Genomic DNA, 12,447 nt, shown 5'->3' on the forward strand with positions numbered 1-12,447 from the left:
AAACACATGTAAAAGTAACGACAACAATATTTATGAACTGACCAGTTTAACAATTACTGTCAAGAAAATAAAGGGAAAAAAATGAAAGAAATGAAGTACAAAAAACATTTGGACCCCCGGGTGGATGGGCCACTCTCTTGGCACATGGATTAGCCAACTGGAAAACAAAATCCGTAGCTTTATGGTTTTGACTTTTCCCTCATTAAACAAACTCTACGACATCAAAACAAAACAAAAAAATTATACAACTCGAGAAAATACCTGATACTGGAAGCTCCCACTTTTATAACATACTGTAATACAAAATGCTCTAAAAAGTGGGAGCGTAAAGGGAAGGGAACTTGAAAGTAGAGAAACAAGGCAGAGATGTTCTTTTACAGAGATCAGTATTCTCATGCAAACTCATCTGATTCAGTTGAACAGGCTCTGGCAGGCCTCAATATCAGATGCTTGTGAATCCAACACAGCTTGCCCAGATACAGAGCTAATTACCTGCAACGCAGAAGAAAATATTGCTTTCTGGAATCGGTCATCCTCCACCTTCTTAAGGATTTCTACCACCACCTTAAAATCCAAACCCCCAGCCAAAACTAGTTTACCTATTATCTCACCAAAATTATTTGGTGCTTTAGGTAAATCTATGCCGATATCATCCAGCAGAGAAGCAAATAACATGCACCCGGTCCCTATGTCTCTGGCTGAAAGAATCTTCTTAATTAGCAGGTACTCAAAAAGATTTGCAACAGGTTCAACGCATGGTGGACTCTTATCTAGTGCAAGGGAAATGGCTTCCTTGACAAACTCAGGGTAATAAGCTGGAGCTTTTAGTTCCTCCACACACTGTAATGCCTCGTCCAAAAGCCTGACACTGAAATATTCTTCCAGTAGAGAAACAGTTTTACGCTGAAGTTCATCAATATTCAATTTTGCAGCTGGAGGTTGTGGCTTCTCAGAGGGTATGGCAGAAACAGCTTTAACAGGTGAAGGGATTTGAGGTGTGGGCTCAGCACTAAAACCAAGGTTTGGCGAACGAACAGGAGCACCAGCTCCATGCACCAGGGCACTGCTTCTACCACTTATAATACCACCACTACCTTGAGGTAGTAACTTTGAGTTCACAGTGGATGTCTTGGAAAGGAAAGGAGACTGGCCACGTCCTCCAGTTGGCATGCCTGATATGTCTCCTCTCGGCATTGATCTTGTCCTAGGCATCTCCCAGTTGTCATTATCAATTCCAGGCATCCCAGGCATCCTCCTGGTCCCCGGCATCCCAGGCATCAAACCACCTGTACCAGGTCGGGCAATTGGGAATCCTCCTGGACCGGTATTTCCTTGAGCGCCAGAAACTACACGGTTACTTCTCATACTTGCAGTGGCACCTGGACGCAATCCAAGATTTTTTTCTGCCTCTGAATGAATTTCAGTGATGGTTTTGGCTTTCACCTACATGAGTAAACATTAGTACTTAACTAAGAAAAACAAGTACCTTCCAAAATTTGAGGCATAGCTTATTCACAAAATAAATTGTGTGAATTTACCTCTTCACGTCTTGGAATCCAGTTATTAGAACGCAAATCTAGAACATCACGAACCATAAACCGCAGCCGTGGTGCAAGTTGGGGGTTGGTGCTCAATTCTTTCAACCGGATAAAGTACATATCATTTATACGCCGTGATTTTGGGCTTTCATCAAGCTGCTTACCAATTGTGTTGAAAAACTGACATATGGCTTCAACATTTTCCTCAGCTGGACAGACCTTGATATCTGGAGGTCCTAAAAGCTCCTGTACCAAGAATCAGTCAACCATGCAGATAAGTGCATACTCCCAAACCAACAGGAAATTATATAACAGTCAAGTCTCAAGTCCTGATAGAACCTGAACAATGTGATGAACAATCTTTTCAGGAACCATTTTTTGCTTCAACAGCTCACCAATTAAACGGATATTTCCAAGGGTTCGAATCTTGAGAAGTCTTTCCTTGTCCCGTCGCTCCATCTCCTGGTCAGGGGCATTCATCTGTCTCAGTTCTCCTCTCAGTTTATCTGCACCTTCAAAAGCCTCCTGGCAGATATTCAAGAGTACTCGCTTAAAAGTGATTTCTTTCCCACCAGGCTCATCAGATGGGAATGGAGGCAGCTTTTCATTAAGATCAGAACACAGCTGAGCATACATGGGGCAAAATGTTGGTTCTAGCACTGCCTTATCAAATATCAGCGAAATAACTCCCTGCATTTCCAACCAAGTCAATAAAGATTTAAGGACAAGGAAGTGAACAGAAAAATATTTTAAAAAGAAAATAAAATGAACCTTCAATATGTCGGCTGATGTAATGCCAGAATCGATCAACTGACCCTTCAGGAGATCAAATTTCTCCGGAGTCAACTTATTTAGTATTCTGCGTATAAATGTTTAACAATGCCTGGTGTATCAGTATTAGGAACCATGTAATTTTGAAGAATCTTGACAGAGTTACATGAGTGAAGAAGGAAATACAAAATGTTCAAAAAATACTTTAATCTCAGTTTATAAAGGAAAAAGAATAAATACATCAATCTTGTCACAACTCACAAGTATTGGATTATGGTTATTTTTCACAGATTTAACTCCTCTAAAATGAGTAAATATGTGAAGTGAGAAATTTTAAGGATGTATCTACTCTTGATTTAAGAGGTTTAGGTTTATGAAGTGCTTTAATTCAAATCTAATTCAGACCAACAGTAGACACACCTTATATACTTATTTAGAGGAGCCAAATCCATTTTTCACATATATAAATACATCAATCTTGTCACAACTCACAAATACTGAATTATGGTTATTTTTCACAGATTTAACTCCTTTAAAATGAGTAAATATGTGGAGTGAGAAATTTTAAGGATGTATCTACTCTTGATTTAAGAGGTTTAGGTTTATGAAGTGTTTTAATTCAAATCTAATTCATACCAACAGTAGACACACCTTACTTTCTCACCTTATATACTTTATCAATTTAGAGGAGCCAAATCCATTCACATATTATATAGCACACTCTATGTTATATTTACTTGTCAACATACTCTTTTTAATGCACTCTTTATTATTGGGTGAAATTCATGAGACCTGCCTAAATCAAATGGGCATCACTCCCTATTTAGCAGGACCCATATGAAATTCACCAAATAAAAAAGGGCATGTTGAAATATGTTGCTTGCATTTCTCATTTAGCCATTAAGAATACAGCAATGAATGTTAAGACCTAGGAATGCATGACCATCCAGGAATCTACAAGAGATTAAAGTCAAGAGAATATCCCCATTAAACTATTAACAACTAACAAGTACTCGAACATAAATATATATTACCCTTTAACTGTCTTTAAGACGCGATCCTTGTCAGAGAGAGTTCCCCTTCTAGCTGACCATGGCACCTCAGCCTTGACTAGTGTCGGAGTAGGTCCTCCCTGAATTAATAGAGATAGAAGAATTATAAATTAAAAATAAGATAAAACATTTATCCATTGTACACTATGAGAGAACCATTCAGTGACACCAATTAAAAGCTCATAAAACTTTTACTTCAAGGAAATCCTTAGTTATTATAATGGTGTATCACTTTCTTGTTTAATCACTTTAATGATAATGCAAAGAGTTTTACACTAACACTGGACCAAATTTAAAGATATAAAACATTAACTACAAAATGGATATCATGCATTTCTGCCAATTATTAGTACCCCTTGGTTAGAAGAGATTTGTGCCCTTGCAAACTGAGAGTTCAGTTGGTCTTGACGGTTATTAGTATTGCCAAACTCCCTGTTCTCCTTGAGATTATCCCAAGATCTCTCATCTGCATTACCGGAAAGTTGACCAGATCGTCCACGCCAGTCACGATTATCTGGCTCAGAATACCGAAATTGCTGTGAGGGCTGCAGAATATTGTATACACATCATTACACAAAATTTGAATAGTTGAACTTATTATTTTGATAATGATCACAAATAAATTCATGAAAATTAACTAATCAAAATAATAAAAATAGCAGCAACTCGTACAAACATTAGACTATTTCCATCCACTAATCAGTGATGAATTCCTGTAAGATACCAGTATGTTCACCGCCAAAAATAAATCAACTCTAATAAACTTCATCAATCACTTTACCAACAGGATGGAGAAGGAATAGGGTCTTAGTTAACAACATAAACAGAAGACTTAGTTAAAAACATAAACAGAAGACAGAAAATGCACTCACGTTGTTTTCTGAGCGGGCCCAGCTTTGATCTTCACCAAAAAGTTCAGCTTCAATATCTTGTTTGATCTTTAAAACATCATCAAGGATCTCAACACCCTAAGAGTAAAAAGGTTCAACAGTCAGACAAATGATGATGAAGCATAAATATCAGCTTAGATGTCAAAGGAAGTATTCATCACAAAAACTGGAACACATGGTTTTTCAAAAGATGTTGCCTAGAGAGAAAAGAGAAAAGATATTTAAAAAAAAATGTAATCAAGAGGCAAAGGGAATAACATAGGTAGTCTTAAATAAAGGAGAGAGTTCAATAGAAAATTTGACACCCTCTATTTAAGTAATGTAAGTAAATAAAATAATACACACACAGGCAAAATGTTGATTAGTCACAATTCCCAAATTAACAGGAAAAGAATCACATGTAAGCAGCAGATGGAATTAAAAAAATCTCCTTCAGAATAAGTATAATTAATTAACAATAACATTTAAGCAACAATAACAAAAAAAAAATACCTCTCTAAGCAGTAAAAGCTGTTCCCTTGTATATCGCACACGCTCACGACCCTCAAACCGAGCATCTCCAGCCTATAAAGCCATAAGTTTTTAGATACAAATACTTTGACATATATAGAGTTAAACCATCACCATTCAAGCAGATAACTTCAAAAGTACAAGATGAGTCATAGGTAGATGCATAAGATCATAAGTAGTGCTACAAGAAAGGTAGAATTCAATGAAACTAAGTTCTACACACAAACATCACAGTTAAAATAGTTATACATAATTGTTTTTCAGCCATGTACTTCATTAACTACAATGATAATACAACATTATACATGCACTTTGCTCTATAGGCAACCAGTGGATCCAACAAACTCATTTATAAATATATTGTTATGTCAACAAATTTACAACACAACCCAAAAAACAGAACTGAACAGATTTGTTGTCTTTGAAACATTGCCTTTAGTATAAGAAAAGCATAAGACTTATCACAACCACTCAAGCACCGGATCCAGGAGGTGGAAACACAGTGCCAAACAATACTAGTCAAACACAGTGCCAAACAATACTAGTCACTGTAAAATGTGGATGAATGGCCCATTAAGAAAAACGCATAGAGACCAGTGTACTAAGGAAATGATATCAGACCCTGTGCCACAAAGAAGTTGCCAGATCCACCAGAATAGTGAAATAAAGTTCAATGTATGTGGGACCTTTATGGGTAACTTGAAATTTAGTCAATCCCACCTAAAGCCCACATATTGCTTTTTGTCCATATTTACAGCAGGTACACATACTTAGTGCCCAACCAAGAATTAGGACATTCGAATTCAGTTTGGCCTTAACTTGAATCCTTATAGACAGTGAAATAAAAAGACAGTAACAGCGAGAAATGCATCTTCCTTTGTTTAAGTTTCTGTTGGTTGATTCTCCTGAAGGTTTCTCTTTATGTTTTAGCTCCCCAAAATGGTGCCAAACAAATCCGTTAAGTACTTAAATTCCAAAATACACCACCACCAAATCCAGACACATTCAAATCTACGTATTGGACAAACAGACACACGGAAAAAAGAAACCCCCGAGTGCCAATGAACTCCAAAAACGGATTATTTCCGAATCCAAACTTCAGCACAATACCTCACACCTCAAATTTTAAACTTTTAAAAGGAAAAACAAAAAAAAACAAAAAAACGTCGTATAGAGCCTCGGTGATATTCATCAAGTCGATTAAGAGATCCAAAAATATACACAAGAAAAGATTTTGCAAACACACTTAACAAGCTATTAACAAATCCATATAAAAAAATAAGAACAAACAAATCGCATATTCGTGAAACAGAATCCTTCCGCGGCCTCAATATGAAATTAAAAATATAAAGCAAACAATAAACATAAAAAAAGGTGAATTAAAGAGGTTAAAAGGCAGATCCAGAGAAAAGAGATTGATACCTTGATAGAGAAGGGTGAGGGAGCTCCACCGTGGGGACGCAGGAGAGGAAGATCAGCGGGAAAGGAGCCAAAAGCAGGGGAAGCGGATGAAGAGGAGGAGTCGAATCGAGGAGCGAGGAGCCTGCTGCCTCTTCCACCACCGGGCCTCAAGCTCAACACCGTTTGATCACTCTGCTGCATAATACCTCGCGATGCAATCTTCGCCGTCCGATTCGACACAAACAACAACGTGACGGATTCAGCGACGCCGAACCACAACGATGAAGAGAAAAAGCGGAGGGAGAGGGAATAGAAGAAGAAGAAGAAAAGAAGGGATAGAGAGAGAGAGGGGATTGGGATTGGGAGAGTACGCTAACGCTAACGCTAGGTATTGGATATTTCTCTCTCTTCTGCGGAGTGAGAAGAGAAGAGAGAACTGCGTGCGTGAGGTGAGTGAGAAACAACGGAAGGGTGACAAAAAACCCTTCTTAGACGAGTTGTGTTATGTCGTAGCCTACCGTATCTATACGTATTTCCAATATTTATACTATTTTAATTTATTTATTTTTGATAAATTAGGTATACGAGATCACAACCCCCAACAGAAACAAGAAATTGGCATTTGCCCTTGGTCGGTGTGAGTGAGTGAGGTACTACTCGGTTGTTATTACCTTATATCTTCGACAGTACTTGGGATTATTGAGGGCATAATTTCCTTCTACTTTCTACTGTAATGAAATCTAATCACCGAATCATATAATAGAAAAATATATTTTTGCCTGTCTTTGCCTCTTTGTATACTAAATAGTATAGTATATAGTACTATATAGTGTTTTTGTTAAAAATATAGAGGGATATGCACGCTTAAATGCGTGTGGGATGGAATATTTATGTGTATGGCTCATTTGTGGATACCTAAATTGATCCAATCAAATTATTTAGATTGGATCATTTATGTATTTAAGTCAAAACTAAATCGAATGGATCAAAATCATTCATATACGAGTTGGGTTATGAGTTTAAATTTATAGATCTGAGCAAAATTAAACTGAACCCATCAAAATTGATCCAAATTTGTAGTGTTGTTTAATTTAGCTTTAAACACTACTAATATTGAAACTTCAAGTGTTAGAAACTTTTAAGATATTACTTTCAAATATATTATTATTTGTTTCATTTTTTTCATATTTATTTTTTTCTGTCATGTTTATAATATTAATTTATCATATTTGTTCATTTATTTCAGCAAATTTGACTGCAACAAATCTGGTTATAGCAAATCTAATTGCAACAAAACTTATTACAAGAAATTAGTTTGTAAGAAAATTATAATTCAGACCATTATAGTAAATCTCTTTAAAGAATTTTTTGTTTAAACTTGTATTAGTCTATCTTAGAATATTGTGTTGAAACATTTGATAATATTATGTTAATTGTATCAGATATTTGGATGAATCATGATATAAAATAATAGTTCTAAGAACAAAAGATTAAATTTAAATGAATAACCCGTTAGTTCGAATTGAACCAAACTATTAATGAATGAATGAGTTGGACTGGGTTGGATTAAAAAAAATTATGAAAATTCAACCGAAGTAAATCGATTAAATTTGATTAAATTAGGTCCTAGATTTAACTAAAATTTATCCTAACTGAGTTGCAAACACCTATAAAAAGATTATTCTTTTTGGGTTACAAGAAGATTGCTCTTTTTGCTTAACATGTATATTTTGTATTTTTAAAATTTAATAAAAAAAACGTAACTCAATTAGATTTTTTTAAGGAATAAATAAATCATTTCATGATTTAAAAAAAAATCATTCCATCCTTTAATTACACAACACAATCAAGCATTTCATCCTTAAATAGATAGATATGGACAGAGAAAAGTAATATCTATTTTGTTGTCTTCTAACACAATTTTTTTTCTTTCAAATAAAATATACAATAGATCAATAGAATAAGATGAGGTTATTATATCTTATTTGTGCAACAAATAGCTCATACTATCAGGATAAAATAGTTATCTTATTATCATATCATGATTACCAATTACACCTTTAATTTTATCTTTAAATTATTATTATTCCATCTCCTAAATAATCTCTAAATTAAAAAAAAAATCATATAACTATTCAGTCAAATATCTTTAAATTATTATTATTCCATCTCCTAAATAATCTCTAAATTAAAAAAAATCATATAACTATTCAGTCAAATATTTTAAATATGCTAAGTAATTCCTTTGAAATAGTGTGCAAGTATGAGTAGGATATATTAATTAAATTGATAGATATTCAATATTTTAGTAATTATTTATAGAATTTTATTACTTTAAATACCACGTGGGAGAAAGATAAATACTTGAATGACCAAATTGATAATTTATTATCTAGTTTAATATCTGTCCTTTTACCTATATGAACTTTGTGTTCTACTCCTTACACAAAATTGTATGGATTAAAATGAATTAAAAGTGTATGTATTATGAATGAAACAAATAGGTTATGGATTAAAATGAATTAAAAGTGTATGTATAATGAATGAAACAAATAGGTTATGGATTAAAATGAATTAAAAGTGTATGTATAATGAATGAAACAAATAGGTTTTAGATGTAAAGAATAAAATGTAAAAATTGTATAACTTCACATAAGTAAATCTTATTTTTTTTTTTAAAGTGAGAAAAGTGTACTTAATACAGATAAAGAATAAGGTATCATGACTAACCTGAAATTTGAATGAATTTTTTAATATTAATATTTACTAGTCAATTTACCCGTGCGATTGCACAGGTTTTTTTTTATATAATTTATATTTAATATCAATTAAATTGAAAACATCAGTTTATAATCAATTCAAAATTCAATATGCTAAAAAATAATTTAATCAATATGTTGATAAATTTAAGAATTATAAAAGTTTGATGAGAGAGAACTTAGAAAATGAGAAGACAATGCTATACTATTAATTAAATTGCATAAAAATTGAAAAAACATTTACTCATCATTCAACACCTGCATCCTAATTAAACAAACATCGTGCAAATCAAATGTCATTAAATAAGGCTTATTAGTTTGACAATAAATGACCAATAAAAAATGTTTAATTAAGTTTTTTAAACATTTAATTAAATTATGACTAAAGAATGTTAATAAATCATGGCTAATTATGACTAATTTAATTAAAATAATTTAATTTCATCAACATGGTTGGCATAAATATTTAATTAATTTTTCTAAATGTTTAATTAAATTATGGCTAAAAAGTTAGTAAATAATGACTAATTTAATTAAAGAATTAAATTTCATGTAAAAACAATTTTGTTGATGTAGTATATTAACAATATCGAGAATTTTAAGGGAAAGATGTAGATTGTAGACTTATATATATATATATATATATATATATATATATATATATATATATATATATATATTTATTTATTATAGATAAACTATATATAACAGATTATTATGGATCCAGGTTACAAAAAGAGAAACAACAATAGAAGTGTAAAATCTAAAACTTTTAATATATTTTTTGTGCTAGATATTTAAAATCTCCAATTGTATATATTAAAACCAATTATAAATTCAAGAATCCACTAGAGATAAATAATTAACACATTAATTTTGGATGACTAACTAAATATATATATTTTTCTACAAAATAAACATTATATTTTTTCAACTCAAGACAAATGTTGTATATACATTGACACAAATAGAGAATAGATAAATATAAAAGGAAAAATTACAAAGAAAATTAAATAATTATTTCTTTGCTTTATTCAATATATTACTTTTTTCTCTTTTTATTTTGGAGTAATTTTTAACTTACCAAATCCTTCACAATTTAATGCATTAAATTTGTAACATTTTATTGGAGAAAACACTCAACAAATATTTAATCTCACCTCCCTTGACGTGATAGCATCCCTCAGAGATAAAACGCAATGACATACGTCATCAATTTCAAATGTACATGTGTGTCTTAACAATGATAACAACTTTATCAGACTAGTAAATCATATAGTAAAATATAAAGTTATACCTTATATTATATTTCGTCCACCATGACAACAAATATGGTTGTTTGATGCTTATTTTATAAGTTGTTATGTTATCATTTTTCCATTTATCAAGATACAAACTACATGTCTTAGGACACATGATTATTACCACAAAATAATAAACTTGAAGATTACTTCGTGATAGAAAAAAATGATAAACAATGTAATATTAAAGGAGGAAAGCATCCTCTTCCTCTATCTTTTGATAAAAAAATGTCTCTTGATATTTCCATGTCCAATTTACAATTAATGCAAAATGAGAATGAGGAGTTGCACATTTACAGAAAACTAGAAAGAGATTAAGATTCTAATAATCCATTATCAATAAAAAATAAATAAAAAAGCAAGAATTGCATATTTGCCAAGGATTGTGGTAATTAATTGTTTCAATGGCAGTTTAAAGTGTCAATATGAAAAGGTATTGTTCTCATTTGTTAAGGAGTTCAATGTTATCATTAGCTTTTATTTATTTATTTCATTTTTAGGTTCAATTAATTATCAAACCTGATAGGTAATTTATAATTATACCCTCAATTTGGTGAAAAAACAAAGATTGTAGAAGTAAGAACTTCTATATATATATATATATATATATATATATATATATATATATACATATATATATATATATATAATAGATTTTTTCTTATTTACGATAATTTAATCATTCACAAAAGTACTCTCTAAGTGTTTGATTGAGTTTTATGGCCAAGTTTGAGATTAAGCTTCAAATTATGCTTGCTTGGGTCAATTTGTTGGATAAAGTTATGAGACTGACTTAATTGAGACCTCGACCAAATAAAGTTGGACCTTTTAGCTTAACCTGTGATTGATCAAACTAACCGTTATTGTATGCCTTGAAAGATAAGTGCCAAGCTAAAGGCCACAAACATAAAGATATATAGTCTCTTACCATTTGGATAACCACCAACTAACTTAAGTCTAAATTATTTTAGCATTTAAAAAGAAAGACATAACTCACTTGAATGAGTCATAAAATGTCTTTGGACAATCGCTAAGAATTTTCTCTTAGTATAATAATATGGCGCTCAACACGAGACATGATAAAATTCTTTGAGGCATATTTGTTTCTTATGTATATAGTTGAGCTTACATCATGATGCATAGTTAAAATTATTCTATGGGTTTTGGATGATTAGTTTGGTGAAAATCCTTTGTTACAATGCTAAAATTGAAAGAACAAACTTGAAGATTGTGAGAACCAAATACATAAAAGATATTTAGCCCATCAAAAGTCTCATGACTATGAAGATAAAAAAAGATATTAAAATTTGAGAAAATAATGATTTTTGAATGAGTCGTCATGCAATAAAAACATACATCCGATGCGGTTTTAAACCTTCTAATCTGAAATGCCAAATTTATTATAATTGAACTTTGTCCAATACTTTATAAATTACATAATATCCAACGCGCTAGCTAAAAGAATTGTGGCCAAAGCTTCATATTTTCCAATTTAGTACCTATAATTTAAAACATGCTAATTTGGTCCTGATAGTTGTCTTTTTTTTTTTTTTTAATCTAACCTGGTCCTTGCCATGAAATCATTTTAATGTTGTTTGTTTATTTAACCATGACATATTATTGTTCTTTATATTGGAGTTCTCTCTTCTGCCCCCCGGCGACATATTATTATTCACTCTATTGTTTGTTGACCACAACCTTCTGCCACTGCAATCCACTACCACCCAAAATAGATGTCGTCACAAACTAAATAGAAGAACCACAACTCCACCAATATCATTCATGGTTTGCAGATGAAGATTCACACTTCTCTAAATAACTCCTTTCTCAATGTCATTGACACAAAACTCGTGCTATAAAAAGTCACGTTTACAAAAATCCATAGTTAAAAGTCACGTTCGAACGAACGATATTAATTGTAATTCTACAACAAAAATGAATTTAAAAAAAAAATGTAATTATAAGAACTAAATTGACATATTTTAAACTATAAATACCAATTCCTCTCAAAAGAAAAATTACAAGTACCAAATAAAAAATAAGTGTAACTGTATGGTTAAATGCATTTAAACCAGCATAATTTTTTTGATGTAAGAGGATCAATTTCACATATAGCTCATAAGTAAATCCTTGTTCTACTCTTGCTATTGTCCTTCATTTTGCAATCCTCATCCTTTCAACAAGTGTTTTAAAACCGTCATCGACAGCCCACGCACCGCCCCTCT

General features: G+C 31.9%; 1 protein-coding gene and 1 non-coding gene across 2 annotated transcripts; both read right to left on the bottom strand.

The window, feature by feature from the left end:
• Positions 1 to 9: 9 nt before the first annotated feature.
• LOC114394556 (eukaryotic translation initiation factor-like) lies at positions 10 to 6,649 on the bottom strand. The gene is made up of 9 exons (XM_028356173.1): positions 6,184 to 6,649; positions 4,744 to 4,815; positions 4,234 to 4,329; positions 3,715 to 3,906; positions 3,344 to 3,441; positions 2,310 to 2,397; positions 1,878 to 2,228; positions 1,539 to 1,784; positions 10 to 1,443 (listed from the first exon to the last, which is right to left on the bottom strand). The coding sequence occupies exons 1-9, from the start codon at positions 6,361 to 6,363 to the stop codon at positions 412 to 414; spliced, it is 2,355 nt and encodes a 784-aa protein (XP_028211974.1). The 5' UTR covers positions 6,364 to 6,649; the 3' UTR covers positions 10 to 411.
• Positions 5,433 to 5,536, bottom strand: LOC114404435. Its single transcript, XR_003664970.1, has one exon. It is a non-coding gene; the product is annotated as a small nucleolar RNA snoR103 (small nucleolar RNA).
• Positions 6,650 to 12,447: the final 5,798 nt, after the last annotated feature.

Source organism: Glycine soja, chromosome 2 (assembly GCF_004193775.1).
Source record: "Glycine soja cultivar W05 chromosome 2, ASM419377v2, whole genome shotgun sequence".
In the NCBI taxonomy this organism is placed as follows: domain Eukaryota; kingdom Viridiplantae; phylum Streptophyta; class Magnoliopsida; order Fabales; family Fabaceae; genus Glycine; species Glycine soja.

Excerpts from the sequence above, each read along its gene's own strand:
- LOC114394556 (XM_028356173.1), bottom strand. The coding sequence starts at position 6,363 with ATGCAGCAGAGTGATCAAACGGTGTTGAGCTTGAGGCCCGGTGGTGGA. Across the intron at positions 4,330-4,743 it reads AGCTTTTACTGCTTAGAGAG|GGTGTTGAGATCCTTGATGA; the intron begins GTATTTTTTTTT and ends TTTTACTCTTAG. Across the intron at positions 2,229-2,309 it reads CATCAGCCGACATATTGAAG|GGAGTTATTTCGCTGATATT; the intron begins GTTCATTTTATT and ends TTGGAAATGCAG.